The sequence below is a fragment of the Mustelus asterias genome, chromosome X (genome assembly GCF_964213995.1).
Source record: "Mustelus asterias chromosome X, sMusAst1.hap1.1, whole genome shotgun sequence".
Classification (NCBI taxonomy): Eukaryota; Metazoa; Chordata; class Chondrichthyes; order Carcharhiniformes; family Triakidae; genus Mustelus; species Mustelus asterias.
Window position 1 is genome coordinate 10,401,282 of NC_135834.1, and position 27,389 is coordinate 10,428,670.

The 27,389-nt window shown below is 47.6% G+C and overlaps 1 protein-coding gene across 1 annotated transcript; it reads left to right on the forward strand.

Moving 5' to 3' along the window:
* Positions 1–7,391: 7,391 nt before the first annotated feature.
* Positions 7,392–26,552, forward strand: LOC144481909 (keratin, type II cytoskeletal 8-like). The gene is made up of 9 exons (XM_078201074.1): positions 7,392–7,767; positions 8,371–8,579; positions 14,731–14,791; positions 14,876–14,971; positions 16,129–16,293; positions 17,638–17,763; positions 21,017–21,237; positions 23,648–23,700; positions 25,794–26,552. The coding sequence occupies exons 1-9, from the start codon at positions 7,483–7,485 to the stop codon at positions 25,934–25,936; spliced, it is 1,359 nt and encodes a 452-aa protein (XP_078057200.1). The 5' UTR covers positions 7,392–7,482; the 3' UTR covers positions 25,937–26,552.
* The last annotated feature ends 837 nt before the right edge of the window (positions 26,553–27,389 follow it).

Sequence of the window (27,389 nt, forward strand, 5' to 3'; positions counted from 1 at the left end):
TAGGCTGGAAATTTGGGCAAAGAAATGGCAGATGGAGTTCAATCCTGATAAATGCGAAGTGATGCATTTTGGTGGGAATAATGTAGGGAGGAGCTACACGATAAATGGAAGAACCATAAAGGGTGTAGAGACGCAGAGGGACCTGGGTGTGCAAGTCCACAGATCTTTGAAGGTGACGTCACAGGTGGAGAAGGTGGTGAAGAAGGCATATGGCATGCTTGCCTTTATAGGACGGGGCATAGAGTATAAAAGTTGGGGTCTGATGTTGCAGATGTATAGAACGTTGGTTCGGCCGCATTTGGAATACTGCGTCCAGTTCTGGTCGCCACACTACCAGAAGGACGTGGAGGCTTTGGAGAGAGTACAGAGGAGGTTTACCAGGATGTTGCCTGGTATGGAGGGGCTTGGTTATGAGGAGAGATTGGGGAAACTGGGGTTGTTTTCCTTGGAAAGACGGAGGATGAGGGGAGACTTAATAGAGGTGTATAAAATTATGAAAGGCATAGATAGGGTGAACGGTGGGAAGCTTTTCCCCGGGTCGGTGGTGACGTTCACGAGGGGTCATAGGTTCAAGGTGAAGGGGGGGAGGTTTAACACAGATATCAGAAGGACATATTTTACACAGAGGGTCGTGGGGGCCTGGAATGTGTTGCCGGGCAAGGTGGTGGAGGCGGACACACTGGGAACGTTTAAGACTTATCTAGACAGCTATATGAACGGAGTGGGAATGGAGGGATACAAAAGAGTGGTCTAGTTTGGACCAGGGAGCGGCGCGGGCTAATTGTTCTTTGTTTCTCGTTTCAAGGCTTCATTCTATGATCATCTTGCTGGTGCCAGTACAGAGCGAGACTGCGGATAGTTGGGAACCTGTCTCGGGGGCAGGGAATTCAGATGGTGTTCGTAAAGCAGAAGTGGAAATGAATAGGGTTGGGAAGCATTTTCTGATCAGGGCCAGTGTGATCTCCTGGACTCGTTTCGATCGCCACAGGGGGTCGGAGAGGAATTTCCCAGATTTTTTTTTTCCCCATATTGGCCCTGGGGTTTTCACTCTGGGTTTTCGCCTCTCCCTGGAGATCACATGGTCTGGAATGGGGGGGTGGGGGTGAGTTAATAGGTTGTAATGAACAAAGCATCGTAGCTGTGAGGGACAGCTCGGTGGATAGGATATTAGGATGTAGATAGGCTGGAAAATTGGGCGGGGATCCTGGATTCAGGATTCAATCCTGGACCGGGGAGCAGCGCGGGCTTGGAGGGCCGAAGGGCCTGTTCCTGTGCTGTATTGTTCTTTGTTCTTTGTTCTTTGTACGTTTTTGTTGTATCTGTCAGTGCTTGGTATAAGTCAATTGAAAATACAATAGCTTTGGAACGTTACATAAACTACATAAAGTCTCTATAAAATACATATAAAATCAATGCTTTGTGTGCTAAATTATTTATTAGTGTCACAAGTAGACTTACATTAACACTGGAATGAAGTTACTGTGAAAATCCCCCAGTCGCCACACTCTGGCACCTGGTTGGGTACACTGAGGGAGAATTTAGCATGACCAATGCACCTAACCAGCACATCTCTAGGACTGTGCACCAGAGCACCCGGAGGAAACCCACGCAGGCACGGGGAGAATGTGCAAACTCCACACAGACAGTGACCCGAGGCCGGAATCGAGCTTGTGTTCCTGGCACTGTGAGGCAGCAGCACTAACCACTGTGCCACTGTATATATAACGCAACACATTCAACTAATACAGATGAACATTAAAAGACCTCTAGAGTTACAAAGCTAATTACAGAACTGAACTCTAAACTTACAGGGATCAAGATGGTTAAATACTGTGAAAGGAAGAAGTTCAGGCAAATCAGGGGGGATTTCTTAGAGACTTATAAAGTTCTAACAGGACTAGACAGGGTGGATGCAGGGAGGATGTTCCCGATGGTGGGGGAGTCCAGAACCAGGGGTCACAGTCTGAGGATTCGGGGTAGACCATTTAGGACGGAGATGAGGAGACATTTCTTCACCCGGTGAGCCTGTGGAATTCATTCCCACAGGAAGTAGTTGATGCCAAAACATTGAATGTATTCAAGAGGCGGCTGGATATAGCACTTGGGGCGAATGCGGTTAAAGGTTTTGGAGAGAAAGCAGGATTAGACTATTGAGTTGGATGATCAGCCATGATGGTGATGAATGGCGGAGCAGGTTCGAAGGGCCGAATGGCCTCCTCCTGCTCCTATCTTCTATGTTTCTATGAAGTGACTTCTTTTTCAACCTCACAAGTTAAACTGCACTAATTTAGTGCACAAGGCCGAATGTTTTAACACTCGTTTTTCTTGTTTACAGATGCACCATAGAAAGCATTCTTTCTGGTTGTATCACAGCTTGGTATGGCTCCTGCTCTGACCAAGACCGCAAGAAACTACAATGATACTTTACATTCAATGTAGCCCAGTCCATCACGCAAATCAGCCTCCCATCCATTGACTCTGGCTACACTTCCCGCTGCCTCGGGAAAAGCAACCAGCATAATTAAGGACCCCCCCCCCCGCAGCCCGGACATTCTCTCTTCCATCTTCTTCCTTCGGGAAAAAGATACAAAAGTCTGAGTTCATGTACCAACTGACTCAAGAACAGCTTCTTCCCTGCTGCTGTCAAACTTTTGAATGGACCTACCTTGCAGTAAGCTGATCTTTCTCTGCACCCTAGCTATGACTGTAGCACTACATTCTGAACCCTCTCCTTTCCTTCTCTATGAACGGTATGCTTTGTCTGTATAGCACGCAAGAAATAATACTTTTTACTGTATCCTAATGCATGTGACAATAATAAATCAAATCAAACATTAAGTTGATCTTTCTCTACACCCTAGCTGTGACTGTAACACTACATTCTGCACTCTCTCCTTTCCTTCTCTATGAATGGTATGCTTTGTCTGTATAGCACGCAAGAAATAATACTTTTTACTGTATCCCAATACATGTGACAATAATAAATCAAATCAAATATTAAGCTGATCTTTCTCTACACCCTAGCTATGACTGTAACACTACATTCTGCACTCTCTCCTTTCCTTCTCTATGAACGGTATGTTTTGTCTGTATAGCGCGCAAGAAACAATACTTTTCACTATAATAATACATGTGGCAATAATAAATCTAATTAAATCAAAATCAAATCAAATCTTTGCACAATAGGTCTTTGAAGTTAGAAAATGCAGCTAATGACTTTAATTGTGAGGGGGGTGATGGTTCCATACCAGTCTTGCATCAGTGGCTGAAGACCCATATGTTTTTTCCCCCTTGTCAAGTTTGAGTGTGATGCTTTGACCAGGTCATGTGATGAGCTCGTGTCCCAGGATTCAGTATAAAATCATGTTGTGTTGACATTATTTGGCCAATGCCCATAACTGAGCTACAATCTAATTGTAAGTCATTCTCAAAATTATACTTAGCGACAGGAGAAAGGACACCCAAATTGAGAGAGAAAATTTATTCATGAAAGGTTAAGCAGTGCTTTCCGATGGAAAAGAGAAATCCAACAGGAAGCCCAGAGAGGCCTTTCTAATTTGGACATGGTTCAATAGGTTTGGAGTAAAGAAACTGTTTCTAGTCGCAAGTGAATCCAGAACGAGGGACGTGAAGATTTGATCGCCACTGACAGGCCAAAACAGCATTCAGGAGGAATTTCCTTAATCAGACAGTGGTGAAAATGTGGAACTCACTGTCACTTGGAGAGAGTGAGGCATCGAATCTTTTAAGGGGAGGTCTGATGGACTTATAAGAGAAGGGAATAGAGAGATACCGGGATAGGGTGGGAAGAGTTAATGAGGCAAAGAGGAAGGTCATGCCCACCTGCTTTAGGATCCCTCATGGGACGGCATGGTGGCACAGTGGTTAGCACTACTGCCTCACAGCAGTGTTGTGAGGTGTTGTGAGACTTCTTCCTGGCCTCACAGCGCCAGGGACCTGGGTTCAATTCCCAGCTTGGGTCACTGTCTGTGCGGAGTCTGCACGTTCTCCCCGTGTCTGCGTGGGTTGCCTCCCGGGTCCTCCCACGGTCCAGAAGATAGACAGTGACCCAAGCCGGGATTCGAAATCGGGTCCCTGGCGCTGTGAGGCAGCAGTGCTAACCACTGTGCCACCATGCCGCCCCGTGTCTGCATGGGTTTCCTCCAGGTCCTCCCACGGTCCAAAAGACGGACAGTGACCCAAGCCGGGAATTGAACCTGGGTCCCTGGCGCTGTGAGGCAGCAGCGCTAACCACTGCGCCACCCTACGTGTGCGTAGGTTTCCTCTGGTTTCCTCCCACAGTCTGAAAGACGTACTGGTTAGGATGCATTGGCCGTGCTAAATTCTCCCTCAGTGTACCTGAACAGGAGTGTGGTGACTGGGGATTTTCACAGTAACTTCATTGCAGTGTTAATGTAAACCTACTTGTGACACTAATAAATAAACTTTAAACATATCTGTATTTATCCTGTTACATTTCATGCAAAGTAATAATTATTTTTTGTTCCAAATTGAATTTCTTCCTCCTCCATTAGAACAAGATATTCAACTTCAGTGATTTGTATAATTAAAATACTTCTCGGTCATGAATAATGTTTTGCAATTTTTGTATTGTCTAAGAGTCCTGTCCAACAAGTTTTGTGTTTTTTTTTAATAACCACACAATCTCATTTGACTGGTTTGCATTGAATAAGCACTGATGCTGTCAGGTTGTTGAGAAGGTAAATGAACAGGATTAGGCTTATCTGCCAAGGCAAGGCCTTGACGTTTCACTGTATGAATGTTAGTGGATTTCTTTTTAATTCATTCGTGAGGCATGGACATCGCTGGCTGGGCCAGCGTTTATTGGCCATCCCTAGTTGCCCTTGGACTGAGTGGATTGCTAGGCCATTTCAGAGGGCAGTTGAGAGTCAACGGCACGGTGGCACAGTGGTTAGCACTGCTGCCTCACAGCGCCGGGGACCCGGGTTCAATTCCGGCCTTGGGTCACTGTCTGTGTGGAGTTTGCACGTTCTTCCCATGTCTGCGTGGGTTTCCTCCAGGTACCTCCCACAGTCCAAAGATATGCAGGTTAGGTTGATTGGCCATGCTAAATTGACCCTAGTGTCAGGGGGATTAGCAGGGTAAATATGTGGCGTTACAGGCATAGGGCCTGGGTGGGATTGTGGTCAGGTGCAGACTCGCTGGGCTGAATGGCCTCCTTCTGCATTGTCGGGATTCTATGAATAACCACACTGCTGTGGCTCTGGAGTCTCACATAGGCCAGACCAGGTAAGGATGGCAGATTTCCTTCCCTAAAGGGCGTTAGTGAACCAGATGGATTTTTCTGACAGTGGTCATCAGTAAATTCTTAATTCCAGATATTTTTATATTGAATTTAAATTTCACCATCTCCCGTGGTGGGATTCGAACCTGGGTCCCCAGAGCATTAGCTGAGTTTCTGGATTAATAGTCCAGCGATTACCGTGCTGCCCCACTGTGCTACCGTGGGGCAGCACGGTAGCACAGTGGGGCAGCACGGTAGCACAGTGGTTAGCACTGCTGCTTCACAGCTCCAGGGTCCCGGGTTCGATTCCTGGCTCGGGTCACTGTCTGTGTGGAGTTTGCACATTCTCCTCGTGTTTGCGTGGGTTTCCTCCGGGTGCTCCGGTTTCCTCCCACAGTCCAAAGATGTGCGGGTTAGGTTGATTGGCCAGGTTAAAATTGCCCCTGAGATGCGTAGGTTAGAGGGATTAGCGGGTAAATATGTGGGGGTAGGGCCTGGGTGGGATTGTGGTCGGTGCAGACTCGATGGGCCGAATGGCCTCCTTCTGCACTGTAGGGTTTCTATGATTCTATGATTCTATAATACCACTAGGCCATTGCACAGTGCAATGCACTCAGGTGGATTTTGTTTCACTATTATTCTCATGACTGGGTTAAGCCATTTGAACAAGAAAACATCTCTTTTGAAATATAGGACAAGGGAGTTAGTCGCCATGTCTGTATGTGGATCTCTATGCTGTTCCTCCACATTAAAATTCCCCAACAAATTGGACTCAGAGTTTTGCTGATGTTCACTCCTTCAACTGTGTCTGTGGCGGTTCTGCTAAGGTGTAAGGCCTCTTATTCACAAGGGCAAGCGGCCTCTTCTGCTCCAGAGAGCCAGGTGATGGTCGATGGAACTGGAATCTCTCCACGCTTTCATAAGCTTTTGCTTCCTGAGATACAAACTGTAAACATGCCCACACACTTTCAACCTGTTCTTATTCAGAGGGGTGCAAGTGAATGCCTGCCACCTGCATGTACATGGTATGAAGTCTCACAACACCAGCTTAAACTCCAACAGGTTTATTTGGTATCATGAGCTTTCGGAGCGCTGCTCCTTCATCAAGTGAGTGAAGGATGAAGGAGCAGCGCTCCGAAAGCTCGTGATTCCAAATAAACCTGTTGGACTTTAACCTGGTGTTGTGAGACTACTTACTGTGTCCACCCCAGTCCAACGCCGGCATCTCCACATGACGCACGTACATATTAAGAGGACCTAGCCCGTTTTAGACAACTGGCTTAAATCCTTTGGCCTCGGATATTTCTCAGGCAGACTTGGTGCAACAAAATTGGTCATTCTTGCCACATTTAAGTTTATTTATTAGCGTCACAAGTAGGCTTACATTAACACTGCAATGAAGTCACTGTGAAAATCCCCTAGTCGCCACACTCCTGTTCGGGTACACTGAGGGAGAATTTAGCACCTAACCAACACGCCTTTCGGACTGTGAGAGGAAACCGGAGCACCCGGAGGAAACCCACGCAGACATGGGGGGAATGTGCAGACTCCACACAGACAGTGACACAAGCTGGGAATCGAACCTGGGTCCCTGGTGCTGTGAGGCAGCAGTGCTAACCACTGTGCCACCCACGGTGCCAATTTACTGCCAATTAAACCATGATACCCAATTTTTACCCCACTTCAATGATGCTCTGCTTCACTGGGCTATTGGCATTGATGATGTGGAGATGCCGGCGTTGGACTGGGGTAAACACAGTAAGAAGTTTAACAACACCAGGTTAAAGTCCAACAGGTTTATTTGGTGGCTTTTGCTACCAAATAAACCTGTTGGACTTTAACCTGGTGTTGTTAAACTTCTTACTGTATTGGCATTGAACAGATACTGATTGCTTTTTCCAAGACGAGTCAGTGGATGTGCAATGACGTGGAACCTGTTCCCACTAAAGTCACGAATAGCAAGTCTTTCTAATTGTAATCATGGAATGTGTCCATTAGTCTTGGGCCCAGCCTTCAGTATGCTGGTGGCATAACCACATTCCACACAACTCCCCAAAGAATGGATATTCCTGATAAACGTGCAATACAACTTGAGGCAGGTCATTCCATATAAAGGACACTCAGACGAGTCAACCTTACCCAGAGGTTGGCAAACTTTGTCTCTGAAGAGTTCCAGCTGATCTTCCCTCCCAATCTCGTAACAGTGCTTTCCGAAAATGTCAAAAATGCAAACCATGAAGAAAAGTGAGTACAGCAGTTCCAGCAGCACGAGCAGCACTTTGAACCAGTACAGGCACACTGAAATGCAGCGCCCAATGAAATCAAGCACAGTTACAACTGTGAGGAGCACTGAGCAAGTCAGTTCTCCATCGTACCGGACCACCGTCCAGACATCCTCTGCTCTGCGCCAAGATGTCGACCCCCTCTTGCAGACGATCCGAAGAGAGGAGAAAGACCAGATCAAGACACTCAACACCCGTTTCGCAGGCTTTATCGACAAGGTAAATTGAATCTCAAGAACTGGTTCTTCCCTGCTGCTGTCAGACTTTTGAATGGACCTATCTCGCTTTAAGCTGATCTTTCTCTACACCCTAGCTATGACTGAAACACTACATTCTGCACCCTCTCCTTTCCTTCTCTATGAACGGTATGCTTTGTCTGCATAGCGCGCAAGAAACAATACTTTTCACTGTATCCCAATATATGTGACAATAATAAATCAAATCAAATATTAAGTTGATCTTTCTCTGCACCCTAGCTATGACTGTAACACTATATTCTGCACCCTCTCCTTTCCTTCTCTATGAACGGTATGCTTTGCCTCTATAGTGCGCAAGAAACAATACTTTTCACTGTATCCCAATACATGTGGCAATAATAAATCAAATCAAATAAAAAAAAACTCATAGTTTCCTTGTTAGTTTCTGCCTGAGATATTTTAGACCCTGCATTTAAAAGGAAGGGTTGCTTTTTTCCCCATTGGGAAGTGTGTGCTGTTCTTGTGTGTGCCTACCTTGAATCTGACAAGCGCATCTCCTGCTTGCGTTCATGTTGCATCTTTTGCTCTCTCTACTTTTCCCCCTCCATTCCCCACACCCTTCCAGGTTCGCTACCTTGAGCAGCAGAACAAAATGTTGGAGACCAAGTGGACCCTGCTGCAGCAGCAGGGGGATTATGGTTCCAACAACGAGGACCTGTACAAGACATACATCAATGCCCTCACCCGACAGCTGGAGAGCTTCAAGCAGGACAAGATGCGGCTGGATGGTGAATTGCAGCAAATGCATGGTGCAGTGACTGGTCTCAAAATACAGTATGTATCTAACTAACTCCTTAAACTCATAGTACACGGCTAATGTAAACCCTCGCGTCAAAAGAAGATCATCTGTTGTGTCTGTCTCATATCTCCACAGTGTTGTACCTTCCCCTGCTTTCAATGCCCCTTCCCCTCTTAACAGATGTAACAGTCTCTCCTTAACCACTCACTCACATGTGTGGCATGGTGGCACAGTGGTTAGCACTGCTGCCTCAGAGCACCAGGGACCCAGGTTCAATTCCAGCCTCGGGTCTCTGTCTGTGTGGAGTCTGCACGTTCTCCCCGTGTGTTTCCTCCAGGTGCTCATAGAATAGAAGCCATACAGTGCAGAAGGAGGCCATTCAGCCCATCGAGTCTGCACCGACCACAATCCCGCCCAGGCCCTAGCCCCAGCGCCCCGCATATTTTACCCTAGCCTATCCCCCTGACACTAAGGGGCAATTTAGCATGACCAACCCGCACACCTTGGGCTGTGGGAGGAAACCGGAGGAAACCCACGTAGACACGGGGAGAACGTGCAAACTCCACACAGACAGTGACCCAAACCGGGAATCAAACCCAGGTCCCTGGCGCTGTGAGGCAGCAGTACTAACCACTGTGCCACCGTGCCGCCCCACAGTCCGAAAGACGTGCTGGTTGGGTGCTTAAATTCTCCCTCAGCGTACCCGGACAGGAGTGTGGCGACCAGGGGATTTTCACAGTAACTTCATTGCAGTGTTAATGTCAGCCTACTTGTGACACTAATAAATGAACTCACTTGGCAAAGCTGTTTGGAAAATTCTCCACGTTTAAGAAATTCAAGAAGGGAACCTCTGCTTGCAACTCTTCTCTTCCCCAACTGCGCTGAGGTTTGGATAGACCAAGGAGTGGACTTGGACTCTCTCCAAGTCACTCTCTGGTGAGCACAACTGAATTACTTCCTTAGAGGCTGCTCTTGTTGAATGACAGGATATATAACTCAATGTGCTACATTGAAATGAAGGGGTGGTGTCTATACTGTACGTTGAGGCAGCTGGTGGAAGCTGATCTCTGTCGCACATCACTTGGGCGTCACGCCTGCTACAGGATAACCTGGCAGCCTAATGCAAAAAGCAAATTCAGAAAACTTACCCTGCCATCCACCTGCTCCTCATGATAGAAGTGAGCTGGCTTTGTGGAGAGGTGAGAGAGAACAGTTATTGTAACTCAGGGTTGCAGCTACAAGTCTGTCAGCACTCAGACCCATCAGAACAAATTTTCTGTAGAAGGGTAATTTAGTCTCGAAAGCTCTCTCTCCACAGACGCTGCCAGATCTGCTGAGTTTTTCCAGCATTTTCTGTTTGTATTTCATATTAAAAATTGGCTTCCTCCACTTCTCCGACCAATTATTGAGCAATAATTGCAGGAAGAGAACTGCTCAATGTAGACTGTGACATGTTCTTGTAAACTGCGATGGTTACTGCATGGGTGTCAGCAAATTGAACTCGAGAGGCTGCGATTGTTTCAACAGAAAAGCTTGCTTCCTCCTTCCATTGTTTTCTGAGAGGGAGGTAAGTATGTGGTGTAGGCTTTCCCCGCCCAGTTTAACTGCCAGGGTGAATGCAATTTTACACAGATTGTCAAGAACACTTTACCTGTGTGATGTTTCAGTACCGATGGCGTAGCGGCATTGTCGCCAGACTGGTAATCCAGAGCCCTAGAGTCCCACCTGGGGACCAGGGTTCAATCCCACCATGGTAGCCTGATGCCCCTGATCATGTGGTTAAAAAACCCATCTGGTTCACTAAAGTCCTTTAGAGAAGGAAATCTGCCATCGTTGCCCGGTCCGGCCTCCATGTGACTCCAGACCCACAGCAAGGGCGGCACGGTGGCACAGTGGTCAGCACTGCTGCCTCACAGCGCCAGGGACCTGAGTTCAATTCCGACCTTGGGTCACTGTCTGTGTGGAGTTTGCACATTCTCCCCGTGTCTGCGTGGGTTTCCTCCCACACTCCAAAGATGTGTAGGTTATGTGGATTGGCCATGCTAACTTGCCACTTAGTGTCCAAAGATGTGCAGGTTAGGTGGATTGGCCATGCTAAATTGTCCCCTAGTGTCCAAAGATGTGCAGGTTAGGTGGATTGGCCATGCTAAATTGCCCTTAGTGTCCAAAGATGTGCAGATTAGGCGGATTGGCCATGCTAAATTGCCCCTCAGTGTCCAAAGATGTGCTGGTAGATGGATTGGCCATGCTAAATTGCCCCTTAGTGTCCAAAGATGTGCTGGTAGATGGATTGGCCATACTAAATTGCCCTCAGTGTCCAAAGATGTGCAGGTTAGATGGATTGGCTATGCTAAATTGCCCCTTAGTGTCCAAAGATGTGTAGGTTAGATGGATTGGCCATGCTAAATTGCCCCTCAGTGTCCAAAGATGTGCTGGTAGATGGATTGGCCATACTAAATTGCCCTCAGTGTCCAAAGATGTGCAGGTTAGATGGATTGGCCATGCTAAATTGCCCTTAGTGTCCAAAGATGTGCAGATTAGGCGGATTGGCCATGCTAAATTGCCCCTCAGTGTCCAAAGATGTGCTGGTAGATGGATTGGCCATGCTAAATTGCCCCTTAGTGTCCAAAGATGTGCTGGTAGATGGATTGGCCATACTAAATTGCCCTCAGTGTTCAAAGATGTGCAGGTTAGATGGATTGGCTATGCTAAATTGCCCCTTAGTGTCCAAAGATGTGTAGGTTAGGTGGATTGGCCATGCTAAATTGTCCCCTAGTGTCCAAAGATGTGCAGGTTAGGTGGATTGGCCATGCTAAATTGCCCTCAGTGTCCAAAGATGTGCAGGTTAGATGGATTGGCCATGCTAAATTGCCCTTAGTGTCCAAAGATGTGCAGATTAGGCGGATTGGCCATGCTAAATTGCCCCTCAGTGTCCAAAGATGTGCTGGTAGATGGATTGGCCATGCTAAATTGCCCCTTAGTGTCCAAAGATGTGCTGGTAGATGGATTGGCCATACTAAATTGCCCTCAGTGTCCAAAGATGTGCTGGTAGATGGATTGGCCATACTAAATTGCCCCTCAGTGTCCAAAGATGTGCTGGTAGATGGATTGGCCATACTAAATTGCCCTCAGTGTCCAAAGATGTGCAGGTTAGGTGGATTGGCCATGCTAAATTGCCCTCAGTGTCCAAAGATGTGCAGATTAGGCGGATTGGCCATGCTAAATTGCCCCTTAGTGTCCAAAGATGTGCTGGTAGATGGATTGGCCATACTAAATTGCCCTCAGTGTCCAAAGATGTGCTGGTAGATGGATTGGCCATACTAAATTGCCCCTCAGTGTCCAAAGATGTGCTGGTAGATGGATTGGCCATACTAAATTGCCCTCAGTGTCCAAAGATGTGCTGGTAGATGGATTGGCCATGCTAAATTGCCCCTTAGTGTCCAAAGATGTGCTGGTAGATGGATTGGCCATACTAAATTGCCCTCAGTGTCCAAAGATGTGCAGGTTAGATGGATTGGCTATGCTAAATTGCCCCTTAGTGTCCAAAGATGTGTAGGTTAGATAGATTGGCCATACTAAATTGCCCCTTACTGTCCAAAAATGTGCAGCTTAGGTGGATTGGCCATGCTAAATTGCCCCTTAGTGTCCAAAGATGTATAGGTTATGTGGATTAGCAGGGTAAATATCTGAGGTTACGGTGGGGGTGAGCCTGGGTAAAATGCTCTGTCGGAGAGTCGGTGCATATCGATGGGCTGAATGGCCCACTCCTGCACTGTAGGGATTCTATGAATGTGGTTGATTCCTAAATGCCCCTGAACTGGCAAGCCACTCAGTCCAGGGGCAACTAGGATGGGCAATAAATGACTCCCATGAACGAATAGTTACAAAAAGCACAGAGACATTCCTGAGGGAGATGTGTATAACAGTTGTCAAAATCTACTGGCATCTTTCAGTTCCTTCATTCTGAGCGGATGTGGGGAGTGACAAGCATTGCGCAAAAATCCATGAGAGTGTAACTATTTCCTTATTAAAGATAAATCTTTCTGCTTCTCCCAGACAGAGGAAATGTTTATACACTCTCACTGCTGATGGTTTAATTCACAATGGGACTAACCACAGTATTTGTGACCTTCACTGAGTGGCAGGCATGGCTCCAATCTCTTGCCTCTGAATCGAAAGTTGGTTCAAACCAACTCCAGCAACGACGACACACCAGCTTGCCTGGCACTTCAGTGTTGAGGGAGTGCTGCACTGTCAGAGGTGCTGAGTTAGAACATCAAACCAAATGCCGTCTACCCTTTCAGCTGGATTTTTAAAACAATCCCTGGATGCTTTTGGCACAGTGGTCAGCACTGCTGCCTCACAGCGCCAGGGACCCAGGTTCGATTCCCGGCTCGGGTCACTGTCTGTGTGGAGTCTGCATGTTCTCCCCATGTCTGCGTGGGTTTCCTCCGGGTGCTCCGGTTTCCTCTCACAGTCTGAAAGACGTGCTGGTTAGGTGCATTGGCCATGCTAAATTCTCCCTCAGTGTACCCGAACAGGAGTGTGGCGACTGGGGGAATTTCACAGTAACTTCATTGCAGTGTTAATGTTAGCCTACTCATGACACTAATCAATAAATCATAGAATCCTACAATGCAGAAGAAGGCCATTCGGCCCATCGAGTCTGCACCGACCACAATCCCATCCAAACCCTATCCCCGTAACCCCACATATTTACCCTGCTAATCCCCCTGACACTAGGGTTAATTTACCATGGCCAATCCACCTAATCTGCACATCTTTGGACTGTGGGAGGAAACCGGAGCACCCGGAGGAAACCCACGCAGACACGGGGAGAATGTGCAAACTCCACACAGACAGTGACCCAAGCCGGGAATCGAACCCGGGTCCCTGGCGTTGTGAGGCAGCAGTGCTAACCACTGCGCCACAGTGCCGCCCACTAAACTTAGACACCAACCTGGGAAGGAAGCATCGTATGAAGCTACACTTCATAGGTTAGTGAATAACAAGAAAATAAATCCAGAACATTCCTTTGTGTTAAATTAAGAGGGGACAAGAGGTCAAGGGTTCAGGGTAGTAAAAAGTAAATTTAGACGCGACACCAGAAGATGCCCCGTTAGACACAAAGTGATCAGTAGGTGAATGTACCCCAGGAGCTGTCCTTGCACAAGGTCAGGACAAGTGCTGCAACTACAGCCAGTGTACTGACAGCTCAGGACATGGCTAGTGACTGCCATAAAGACCCAGAGTCTTCCTATCTGTGGAAATCTAGCAATCCCCAACCCAACTGTGGCGGCACAGCACCCACTGTCCACCCAGCAGCTGTGGTTTGGCTGGTCAGCTGGGTAATGGAGGTGACATGGAAAGCCCAGAACGAGGCCATTCGGCCTGAAGCCTGGGAACCACTGAGACTGTATATTCTAGAATTGGCTACTACCGGGTGGATACTGAGCACCACGCTGCCGACAAACTGAATGGCTTGCCTGTAATTCGCCATTTCCTACTTTAACCCGTCCTTTATGAGGACTTCAAAACAGTCCATCTCCTTCCTTCCTTTCCTGGTTCAATTGTAAGTTTATAAAATCCAAGATTTAGAACAAGGAGCAAAGAACAGTACAACACAGGAACAGGCCCTTCGGCCCTCCAAGCCTGTGCCGATTATGATGCCCTAACTAAACTAAAAAGGAACCTTTTGCCCTTACTCGATCCGTATCCCTCTATTCCCTCCCTATTCATGTACCCAAGCAGACACCTCTTAAATGTTGCTAATGTTCCTGCCACCACCTCCTCTGGCAGTGCGTTCCAGGCACCCACCACTCTCTGCGTGGAAACCTCCCCCGCACATCTCCCTTAAACTTTCCCCCTCTCACCTTGGACCTGTGCCACCTTGTAATTGACACTTCCACCCTGGGGAAAAGCCTCGGACTATCCACCCTGTCTATGCCTCTCATAGTTTTGTAGACCTCTATTGGGTTTCCCCCCAGCCTCCGCCTTTCCAATGAAAAGCTTGTGTCGCCAGACCACCGTGCCCTCACATATCTTTTCTTCTCTCTTACACTGTTCACCCTTGGTGTTCCTTTCTCCTTGACAGAAATGATTAAATGAGTATGAATGTATTGTCGTAGCAAGAGCAATGTTCACACATTTTTAGGATCGCTAACGTTCCTTTTTCTTAAAAAAAAGATACGAGGATGAGCTGAACAATCGCGCAGGAATGGAAAATGATTTTGTTACCTTGAAGAAGGTAGGCTTTTCATTGCCTTTTGATGTTGAACAATTGTCTCTCAACACTCCACAGCTCTATTGAAAATAAACTGTTCTTATTTAGACTGTCGATGAGTCATACCTGACCAAACATCAACTTGGGGATAAACTGGATGGGCTTGTCAGCGAACTTGACTTCCTGAGACACGTCTACGATGAGGTAAATTGATCTTAGAATACTTGGCTAGCATTGGGTCGGCACGGTGGCACAGTGGTTAGCACTGCTGCCTCACATTGCTAGGTTCAATTCCCAGCTTGGGTCGCTGCCTGTGCGTTCTCCTCGTGTCTGCGTGGGTTTCCTCCGGGTGCTCCGGTTTCCTCCCACACTCCAAAGATGTGTGGGTTAGGTGGATGGCCATGCTAAATTGCCCCTTAGTGTCCAAGGATGTACGGGTTAGGTGGATTGGCCATGCTAAATTGTTTCTTAGTGTCCAAGAATGTGCAGATTTGGAGGATTGGTCATGCTAAATTGTCCCTTAGTGTCCAAAGATGTGTAGGTTAGGTGGATTGACCATGCTAAATTGCCCCTTAGTGTCCAAAGATGAGCGGGTTAGGTGGATTGGCCATGCTAAATTGCCCCTTAGTGTCCAAAGATGTGCGGGTTAGGTGGATTGACCATGCTAAATTGCCCCTTAGTGTCCAAAGATGTGCGGGTTAGGTGGATTGGCCATACTAAATTGTCTCTTAGTGTCCAAAGATGTGCAGGTTAGGTGGATTGGCCATGCTAAATTGCCCCTTAGTGTTCAAAGATGTGCAGGTTAGGTGGATTGACCATGCTAAATTGCCCCTTAGTGTTCAAAGATGTGTAGGTTAGGTGGATTGGCCATACTAAATTGTCTCTTAGTGTCCAAAGATGTGCAGGTTAGGTGGATTGACCATGCTAAATTGCCCCTTAATGTCAGGGAGATTAGCATGGTGACTATGGGGATAGGGCCTGGGTGGGATTGTTGTCGGTGCAGGCTCGCTGGGCCGAATGGCCTCCTTTTGCACTGTAGGGATTCCATGATTCTATGATCTTACTACCTCGTTCATCCCAAAACCGTACAATCCCACCCGAGATCGACGGAACTTCCTATTGTCCGCCCCTCGCCTGCTCCGATTCCCGTGGCGTGGGGCGTGGTAAAATTCCAGCATTGACTCTTATCATAGCCCCACTATGGATCAAGTTGACATCAACACAATTAGGAAATGGGGCTTCAAGCTTGGAGTTTGGGCTCAGACATATGTTGGCGACACTGACTTTGTGATTTTAGTTTGCTCCTGACTCTCAATTTCTTCATTCCTAATCAATGTACTTTCCTTTTGACAATACCTAAGGAACTCTGTGAACTGCAAGCTCAGGTCAAGGATATTGCTGTCACTGTTGAACTGGATAATACCCGTAACCTGGATCTGAACGAGCTGGTCACTGATATGAAAGAACAATATGAGACGTTGGCAATCAAGGGTCGTGAAGAAGCTCAGGCTGCCTACAGAACCAAGGTAAAAAGAAAATGAGGTGAAGTCCTGGCTTTCCACTACTGGTGCCTGGGTTCAGCGCTCCACAGACTGATGGGGTGAAAACCTTGGCAAAAAATTAGCACTCACACTCAAGAGAGGGAGAAAGGTAAATAAGTGGGAATGTGCCAAACTGATCCAATAGACCCCCTCTTCTGAGTTTGAGACTGAAGGACATTATTGGGATAGGACAGAGGGAGTTTTTACTCTCCGTTTAGCCATGTAACATATAACCCTAACTTGTACCACACCGTGGTAGTGCCAACAGTCTGATGGCAGGCACTTGGCACACTGGCACTGCGTCCCTTGAAATGGAGGCTCGGAGACTACAATGTGTCCACTGTGACCCGGGTTAGGGATGGTGGGCAGCAAGCTGGCATTCTGTTAAATTAGGCCACCACCCCATAATGTAGCTGGAATGTCTGAGCTGCACTATTGCCCCTTTGCGACAGGCACAGAAGAGAGGCCATATTAAGGAAAAACTCCCAGTCTGCCTGCTGCTGTTGCTGGAAGTCATATGCCAGTGTGCCCAAGTGCCATTGTGCCATTATTGCCCATCGCTGATTGTCTTTGAGAAGGTGGTGGTGAGCTGCCTTCTTGAACTGCGGAAGTCCATGTGGTGTAGGTATACCCACAGTACAGTTAGGGAGGGAGTTCCAGGATTGTTATTGGACATCAGTAAGTCCATGTGGTGTAGGTACACCCACAGTACAGTTAGGGAGGGAGTTCCAGGATTGTTATTGGACATCAGTAAGTCCATGTGGTGTAGGTACACCCACAGTGCTGTTAGGGAGGGAGTTCCAGGATTGTTATTGGACATCAGTCAGTCCATGTGCTGTAGGTACACCCACAGTGCTGTTACGGAGGGAGTTCCAGGATTGTTATTGGACATCAGTCAGTCCATGTGCTGTAGGTACACCCACAGTGCTGTTAGGGAGGGAGTTCCAGGATTGTTATTGGACATCAGTCAGTCCATGTGGTGTAGGTATACCCACAGTGCAGTTAGGGAGGGAGTTCCAGGATTGTTATTGGACATCAGTCAGTCCATGTGGTGTAGGTACACCCACAGTGCTGTTAGGGAGGGAGTTCCAGGATTTTGTCCCAGCGACAGTGAAGGAACGGTGATATATTCCCAAGTCAGGATGATGGGTGGGTTGGAAGGAAACTTGCAGGTGGTGGTGTGACTACACACCTCCTATCCTTCTAGGCAGCAGAGGTTGCAGCTTTGGAAGGTGCTGTCAAATTTGGGTCTGTTAGAATTGGCAAAATTGATGGTCCAAGCAGCCTTTTCTCATTCTGTTATGTTCCCCGATGTTCCTTTTATTTCAGTTCAATCAGCTGTCTCAGTCTACTGGGAAGTATGATGATGATCTGCGTGTTATCAAAAGCGACATTACGGAAATGAGCAGGAGGATCACAAAGGTGAACTCAGAAGTAGACACTCTTAAGATTCAGGTAAGCATGCTGGCACCGCTTCCTACCAAACACTCATCGCTTCATTCCCAATTATTTCCTCCCTGTGCCAAGGGCCTTACCTCCTTTAGGATGGCACAGGCTACAAGCACCTTCTGGTCCTTGGCCGGCTGGAGCCCCAGACGTGGGGTGAGACCCAGTAATTCCTTTCCCCAATGGTAACGGCGAGGAAATTTCTGTGGGGGTTTGGTGGGGGTCAGAAGTTCCACTTGCCCCACGGAAGTCTGGCATCATAAGTTGGGGCCAGTAGAATAGCAGCACCCATCAAATTGCCCACTGCCCTCCCCTCTTCTGCCCCATGATGCCAGGGTTCATTGGATGGTGCGATGGAAATGGGTTGTCGAGGCCTTTCCAAGCTGAGGATTGACCCTCTGCTGAATGAGGTCACCAAGTAACATTTGTCTGCAGCGGAGTGCGGAGACTAGGGGATTTTCACAGTAGCTTCATTGCAGTGTTGATGTAAGTCTATTTGTGACACTACCAAATAAACCTTTAAAAACGTTTTAAACTTTTTATTCAACTACCCGCACTTTTGGTGATGATTCCTACGCCCAGCCACTACTTCCTGGGCCCACATAGAATCATAGAATCTCTACAGTGCAGAAGGAGGCCATTTGGCCATCGAGTCTGTACCAACCACAATACCATCCAGGCCCTACCCCCATAAACCCATGCACTTGCCCTAGCTAGTCCCCCTGCCACTCAGGGGAAATTTAGCATGGCCAATCCACCTAACCTGCACATCTTTGGACACGAAGGGGCAATTTAGCATGGCCAATCCATCTAACCTGCACATCCTTGGACACTAAGGGACAATTTAGCATGGCCAATCCATCTCACCTGCACATCCTTGGACACTAAGGGGCAATTCAGCATGGCCAATCCACCTAACGTACACATCCTTGGACACTAAGGGACAATTTAGCATGGCCAATCCATCTAACCTGCACATCCTTGGACACTAAGGGACAATTTAGCATGGCCAATCCACCTAACCTACACATCTTTGGACACTAAGGGGCAATTTAGCATGGCCAATCCACCTAACCAGCACACCTTTGGACACTAAGGAGCAATTTAGCATGGCCAATCCACCTAACCCACACATCTTTGGACACTAAGGGGCAATTTAGCATGGCCAATCCACCCAACCTACACACCTTTGGGCACCAAGGGGAAATTTTGCATGGCCAATCCACTTAACCTACACATCTTTGGGACTGTGGAAGGAAACCGGAGCACCCGGAGGAAACCCACGCAGACACAGGGAGAATGTGCAAACTCCACACAGACAGTGACCCGAGCCGGGAATCGAACCCGGGTCCCTGGCGCTGTGAGGCAGCAGTGCTAACCACTGTGCCACCGTGCTGCCACAGAAGATAGCATATCACAGCTACTGAAGGCTACTCCATATGAGCTCAGATCAAAGAGCCCATTACGTTTAAGACTTATCTAGACAGCTATATGAACGGAGTGGGAATGGAGGGATACAAAAGAGTGATCTAGTTTGGACCAGGGAGCGGCGCGGGCTAATTGTTCCTGGTTTCTCGTTTCAAGGCTTCATTCTACGATCATCTTGCTGGTGCCAGTACAGAGTGATACTGCGGATAGTTGGGAACCTGTCTCGGGGGCAGGGGATTCATATGGTGTTCGTGGAAGTGGAAATGACTAGGGTTGGGAAGCATTTTCCGATCGGGGCCATTGTGATCTCCTGGACTCGTTTCGATCGCCTCAGGGGGTCGGAGAGGAATTTCCCAGATTTTTTTTTCCCCATATTGGCCCTGGGGTTTTTCACTCTGGGTTTTCGCCTCTCCCTGGAGATCACATGGTCTGGAATGGGGGGGTGGGGGTAAGTTAATAGGTTGTAATGAACAAAGCATCGTAGCTGTGAGGGACAGCTCGGTGGATAGGATATTGGTATGTAGATAGGCTGGAAAATTGGGTGGGGATCCTGGATTCAGGATTCAATCCTGGACTGGGGAGCGGCGCGGGCTTGGAGGGCCGAAGGGCCTGTTCCTGTGCTGTATTGTTCTTTGTTCTTTGTACATGATGCCCATACAAAGGGGAATTTTTCCATGTTGCTATGTCTCGTGGTATTACAGATGCATTTGTGAACATTCATCTGTTCACCAGTTTGAGTTCACAATAAATACAGAATACAGGCAATCTTCTGAATGCCTTTCTTCACACATGATGCCCTGAGCAACCTTTAAATAGCTGATTTACCCACAAGGTCACTGGCTAACCTGAAAACTGAAAACTATTCGGTGCGAATTGAGGGTAGTTAAGGGCATCTACTCTTTTCCCACCACTGCCCAGTTGAAACAAAGTAACTCAGCACACAGAGCAGGGATCAGATCTTAAACCTTTATCCTCTCTGTGGCTCAGACCCACACACATGCTTAATTCATTCACTGAGCTATTCGGGGAGTTGGGGGATGGAGGTTATGTTTTTTAAGCAGTAAAAAAATGCTTGCCTTCATTGGCCGGGGCAGTGAGTTTAAAAATTGGCAAGTCATGTTGCAGCTTTATAGAACCTTAGTTAGGCCGCACTTGGAATATAGTGTTCAATTCTGGTCGCTACACTACCAGAAGGATGTGGAGGCTTTGGAGAGGGAACAGAAAAGATTTACCAGGATGTTGCCTGGTATGGAGGGCATTAGCTATGAGAAGAGGTTGGAGAAACTTGGTTTGTTATCAGTGGAACGACAGAGGTTGAGGGGAGACCTGATAGAAGTCTACAAGATTATGAGAGGCATGGACAAAGTGGATAGTCAGAAGCTTCTTCCCAGGGTGAAGAGTCAATTACTAAGGGGCATAGGTTTAAGGTGCGAGGGGCAAGGTTTAAAGGAGATGTACAAGGCAAGTTTTTTTACACAGAGGGTGGTGGGTGCCTTGAACTCGCTGCCGGGGGAGGTAGTGGAAGCGGATACGATACTGAGTTTTAAGGGGCGTCTTGACAAATACATGAATAGGATGGGAATAGAGGGATACAGTCCCCGGAAGGGTAGGGGGTTTTAGTTCAGTCGGGCAGCATGGTCGGGACAGGCTTGGAGGGCCGAAGGGCCTGTTCCTGTGCTGTAATTTTCTTTGTTCTAAAAGATTGTTAAAGTACAGTATTTTTCAAGTATGCATTTTCCTGCAACGATTTGAACAGTTCCAGAGGATTTATTGATCATTGAAGACGTACGATTCTTTGCTGACATTTTGTCTTTTCCCACGAACACCCATTTAGCGCGCTGGCTTGGAAGCGGCCATCACGGAAGCCGAGGACCGCGGGGAGATGGATTTGAGAAAAATCAGAGCCGCAATCACGGAGAAAGAAGACAGCATAAGCAAAGCCAAGCAGGATGTTGCCCGGAAATTGCGGGAATACCAGGAACTACTGACTGTTAAACTTGCCCTAGATTTCGAAATTGCCACATATAGGAAAATGCTGGAGGGAGAGGAAATCAGGTACGGGAATGACAAGTTCCAATGAAGCGTTGTTGAATAAAAAAGGTATAACCGTAAGAAAATTGTACAACTAAATCGTGTTTGCAAAGTGGATATTTATTATTTGGCTGCAGATGGCACACTGACAAAATGCATCCACATGCCAATTTTAAAAAATATATCATATTCCTTCAAAGATTCAGCGTTAAATTCTTCACACAGTTTTGGGAAGGTTTGTGGACAAACTCAAACTCAAAAAAGTCATGGAATGGTGTATATTCCAAAATGACCTGGATTGGAGCTCGTCACAATTCCTTTTAACCCAAGTTACACGACCTGCAGATCTTGTCCCTAAAATGAAACTCTGGGTGTAAAGCTGTGGGATAGCATCATACACCCAGTGTCTGCAACATTACCTGGCAGGGCTTATTACAATTCACTGCAGACATTCAGAGGATGGCAACCGCTGCCACTTTATGTTCTCCTTTAGTAACTTGCTAGAATTGCATCAATGATATTGCAGCTCCGCAGGACAAAATAAGCATCGCAACATAGGAATTAGGAGCAGAAGGAGGCAAATTCAGCCCTTCGAGCCTGCTCTGCCATTCAATCAGATCATGGCTGATCTCTCCCTGGTCTCAAATCCACCTCCCCCACCTGTCCCTTTAACCCGTTTTGTTATTAGAAATATATCCATCCCCTTCTTGAAACCATTCAATGATTCAGACTCCATCGTGCTATGGGGCAGCGAGTTCCACAAATTCACCAACATCTGCGAGAAGTAGTTCCTCCTCATCTCAGTTTTAAATCTACCGCCTCTCGGCCTATACCTCTTGTTCAAGATTGCCCCACAAGAGGAAACATTTGATCTACATTTACTTCATCAATCCCTTTTATAAACCTCGATCAGATCCCCTCTCATCCTTCTAAACTCCAGCGAGTATAAACCCAAACTGTTTAATCTCTCCTCGTACGTCAACCCTTTCATCCCCGGAATCAGTCTGGTGAACCTCCTCTGAACTGCCTCCCACATCCTTCCTCAGATAAGGAAACCAAAACTGGACACAATACTCCAGATGTGGTCTCCCCAACACCCTGTACAATTGCAACAACACTTCTCTACTTCTATACTCCAGTCCCTTCGCAATAAATGCCAACATCCCATTTGCCTTCTTTATTACGTTGTACCTGCGCAGGGCTGTGATGGTGCAGAGATGCAGAGAATGCACTGATGCTTCTCTGAAATAGCACACAGGCTCTGACCTCATCCTCCAGGCCGGGCCAGTCATTCGAGAGCTTCCCTGTGTTACTGTGACCCACTGAGATAGGAGGCCAGGTGCAGGCAAGGTGCGACACAAGTCACCTGCTTTATGGATCTACTTTCTACCCCGAGGGCTGTGGATGCACGGTTCTTGAGTATAATTCAAGGCTGAGAGGAATAGGTTTTTGGATAATCAGGAATAAAAAGACATGGGGATATGGTGGTAAAGTTGAGGTAGGATCAGTTATGCTCAGATGGAGTGGAGGAACCTACTTCTTATGTTCTGCCTGCATCAGTAGATTGGGGACAAATCATAGAATCCTACAGTGCAGAAGGAGGCCATTCAGCCCATCGAGTCTGCACTGGCCGCAAACCCACCCAGGCCCTATCCCCATGCATTTACTCTAGCTAGTCCCTCTGACACTAAGGGACAATTTAGCATGGCCAATCCACCTAACCTGCACATCTTTGGACACTAAGGGGCAATTTAGCATGGCCAATCCACCTGACCCGCACATCTTTGGACACTAAGGGACAATTTAGCACGGCCAATCCACCTAACCTACACATCTTTGGACACTAAGGGACAATTTAGCATGGCCAATCCACCTAACCTGCACATCTTTGGACACTAAGCGACAATTTAGCATGGCCAATCCACCTAACTCGCACATCTTTGAACACTAAGGGACAATTTAGCACGGCCAATCCACCTAACCTGCACATCTTTGGACTGTGGGAGGAAACTGGAGCCCGGAGGAAACCCACGCAGACGCGGGGAGAACATGCAGACTCCACACAGACAGTGACCCAAGCTGGGAATCGAACCTGGGTCCCTGGTGCTATGAGGCAGCAGTGCTAACCACTGTGCCACCATGCCGCCCGGTAGGTTGTGCCAATGGTTAAGTTGGCACGACCAGTCAAACAAATTTCAGGCATGTCACTTAAACCTCATGAGCTTTCTAGATCATGAACAGCAGAATTCTTGTAGACTCATTGTACAAAACTGATGTGTATGTGAGCCATGGGCTGCAGAAGTCCAGTTTAGTGGCATTGAGAATATTTTTGTGTGGCAAAATGTCGTGTGATTAAATTTCTGCATGAAGCAGGTTTAATGCAGTTGTATTTTTTCAGGCCCAACTAATTTATATCATAAATATTAACTTACAGGCTTGGTCAGCAACAGAAGGCAGTTCTTCACATTAACACCCCGCCAACATCTGGTAAGTTCTATCATAAAGAGTTGATTAAGCTGAAATCTAACACATTAAGTCAAGTCAAAACTGGCATAGTCCTGAGCCAAGCCAGTTCAAAGGATCCGGCATTTTAAGGGATTGTACCTTATTTTGATTGTTTGCCCTGGAGAGATGCCTTTTGTCCCATATTTCCATCGAATCCCTGCAGTGCAGAAGGAGGCCATTCAGCCCATCGAGTCTGCACCAACTCTCCAAAAGAGCATCATACCCAGAGGAAACCCACGCAGACACGGGGGGAACGTGCAGACTCCACGCAGGCAGTGACCCAAGCCGGGAATCAAACCCGGATCCCTGGTGCTGTGAGGCAGCAGTGCTAACCACTGTACCACCGTGGCCACCCAGGGACACCTGTGGGAGACTGAGTCTGGGACTTCACCCATTCCTTTGGCCACACGGTCACATGCAACCTGCTGTATCCCACCTCCCCCCACCCCTCTCCCCCTCTCCCTTCACATCCCCACTATCACCCCCTCTCTTCTGGTCACCACCATCTTACCCCCTACCTCTAACCCCATCCCACAGTCGAAGAACCTGTCATGACCACGGGGGGACCTCCCAAAGTGCTTTATGGCCAATGAAGTACTTTTGGGGTGTAGCCACTGGTATAGGGTAGGAAATGTGCCAGCCAGTTTGTGCACAGCAAGATCCCACAAGCAGCAAGGTGAGAATGATCGATGTTTTCGTGATACTGATTGGAAGTTTTAAAGTTTATTTATTCGTGTCACAAGTAGGCTTACATTAACGCTGCAATGAAGTTACTGTGAAAATCCCCCTAGTCGCCACACTCCTGTTCGGGTACACTGAGGGAGAATTTAGCATGGCCAATGCACCCTAACCAGCACATCTTTCGGACTGTGGGAGGAAACCAGAGGAAACCCACACACACACGGGGCGGCACGGTGGCACAGTGGTTGGCTCTGCTTCCTCACAGTGCCAGGGACCCTGGTTCAATTCCCGGCTTGGGTCACTGTCTGTGTGAAGTCTGCACATTCTCCCCTGCGTGGGTTTCCTCCGGGTGCTCCGGTTTCCTCCTACAGTCCTAGAGACGTGCTGGTTAGCTGCATTGGCCGTGCTAAATTCTCCCTCAGTGTATCCAAACAGGAGTGTGGCGACTAGGGGATTGTCACAGTAACTTCATTGCAGTGTTAATGTAAGCCTACTTGTGACACTAAAATAAGTAAACTCTACTTTAAAATTTTAGACACGGGGAGAATGTGCAGACTCCGCACAGACAGTGACCCAAGGCGGGAATCGAACCCGGGTCCCTGGCGCTGTGAGGCAGCAGTGCTAACCACTGTGCCACCGTGTTGCCTCTGGCCATGGACATCTTATCAAAGGAGCACTAATAACCTTGGACCTTGGAGTGGCAATTTGGGATAGAGGTCAGTTCCCAGTCTGGGCGCTGGTGAACAGGAAGATGCTGAGCAGAGGCAGTGGGATCCAGCCAGACTGTGTAGAGTGTGAGAGAGAGAGAGAAAAAAAGAGGGCAAAACCTTGGTTGTTCCCAGTGTCACATGATGACTGGCTGAGTCTGGGAAGGCTCATCCTTTCAGCTGTACGCCTCAGACCAGGTAGACAAGGCAAAGGGGGGATTTTTTAAAAAAATAATTCATGGGACATGGGCATCGCTGGCTGGGCCAGCATTTATTGCCCATCCCTAGTTGTCCGAGGGCAGTTGAGAGTCAACCACATTGCTGTGGGTGTGGAATCACAGGTAGTCCAGACCGAGTAAGGACAGCAGATTTCCTTCCCTAAAGGACATTAGTGAACCAGATGGGTTTCTCCGACAATGGTTTCATGGTAGATTCTTAATTCCAGATATTTTGTATTGAATTCAAATTCCACCATCTGTCCCCCAGGGCATTAGCTGAGTTTCTGGATGAATAGTCTAGCGATAACACTACTAGGCCATCGCCTACCCTCCATGTCCAAAAGACAGAGAAGAAGCTGTGCCAAAATAACCTGATAAATGTAAAGCCAAAATAAGTTGTTATTTCTCCTCTGCGATAGCTTTCTTCACCGACAATCCCTGTTGCTTTTTTTCCCTCTCGGCAATGCAGGTTCGAATTTCTCATACTCAAGGAGTTACTCAAGTGAGCATCAGGATTCCCCAGTGCATTTTCAGGACGCTTCCAGATCTTCATCTACAAAAAAGGCAGTCATGGTCAAGACCGTTCAGTCAAGTCAGAGAAATGTGCACTAAAAAGGGCCTTGACAACAAACCACTGCAGACAAAGGGCCGATGGTTCCCTATCTCATTACCCCTCACTTTCCTTTTCTTTTTGTACTGAATGGGCAGTAAAAAAAAATCATATTATTAATCAGGCTAACTCATTCATCTCTCTGCTTTATTGCTGTGAGATGCTTCCATGCTGAGGGCCTTCCTGTATTGGATTCCAGGGTGAATAAGTGAATCCCTTGGTCAAGGCATTCTCTGGTATCATGTAGCATGTCACCAGAGTAATAATGACCATGCTACGGGCATGTGAGAATCATATCAGAAGAATACATCAGTACCAGAAGGGTTCAAACTGAATGAGCTTATAGTTCTCTGCACAGAACATTAACAAGTCTCCAGTTGGTTGCATAAAAGAGAGATTGAGAAGCTTGATATTAAACATTGACTTCATCACTTGATGGCTGTGGGCTTTTGCTTAAGGGAAATTCTTGTGTCAGTCATATTCACTCTTGTCAACTGTTAACGGTTCATGGGTAATGTTGCGGTTTCATATTCTCCCCACATTTTGACTACTGCTACCTCTGTATCTCTGGAATAACTATTACATTTGGCCTCCATGGTAAACTTAATAAATAGTTTCATTCTAATCATGAGTCTGCCATTCACTGAATCACAACTGCATGTAACTGAGGAACAGGGTGGATCCCACACACTGGGAAAAAAAAGCTTATCTATTCGTCACAAGTGAGGCTGACATTAACACTGCAATGAAGTGAAATTCCCCTAGTCGCCACACTCCGGCGCCTGTTCAGGTCAATGTACCCCAACCAGCACGTTTTTCAGACTGTGGGAGGAAACCGGAGCACCCGGAGGAAATCCACACAGACACGGGGAGAATGTGCAAACTCCACACAGACAGTGACCCAAGCCAGGAATCGAAACCAGCTCCCTGGCGCTGTAAAGCAGCAGGGCTAACCACTGTGCCACCGTGCCGTCCCTGTTACCATGCGCTTGAGTTTGTGTCTGGACCTCCCATATTTAGCACTGACTTTCCACAGTGGAGTACCACAGTGGCAATCCACCAGGTGCACTGCAGGAACTCAGAAAGCCGCCCGCATCCCGCAAACGAATAGGGAAAAAATGGAACAGGCCCCTCCATCACAAAGAGGGGAGGAAACGAAAAGAGTCACGCCTACACCAGGGCATCATAGAATCCCGACAGTACAGAAGGAGGCCATTCAGCCCATCGAGTTTGCATCGACCACAATCCCACCCAGACTCTAGCCCTGTAACCCCTCATAACCGGGGCGGCACGGTGGCACAGTGGTTAGCACTGCTGCTTCACAGCTCCAGGGTCCCGGGTTCGATTCCCGGCTCGGGTCACTGTCTGTGTGGAGTTTGCACATTCTCCTCGTGTCTGCGTGGGTTTACTCCGGGTGCTCCGGTTTCCTCCCACAGTCCAAAGATGTGCGGGTTA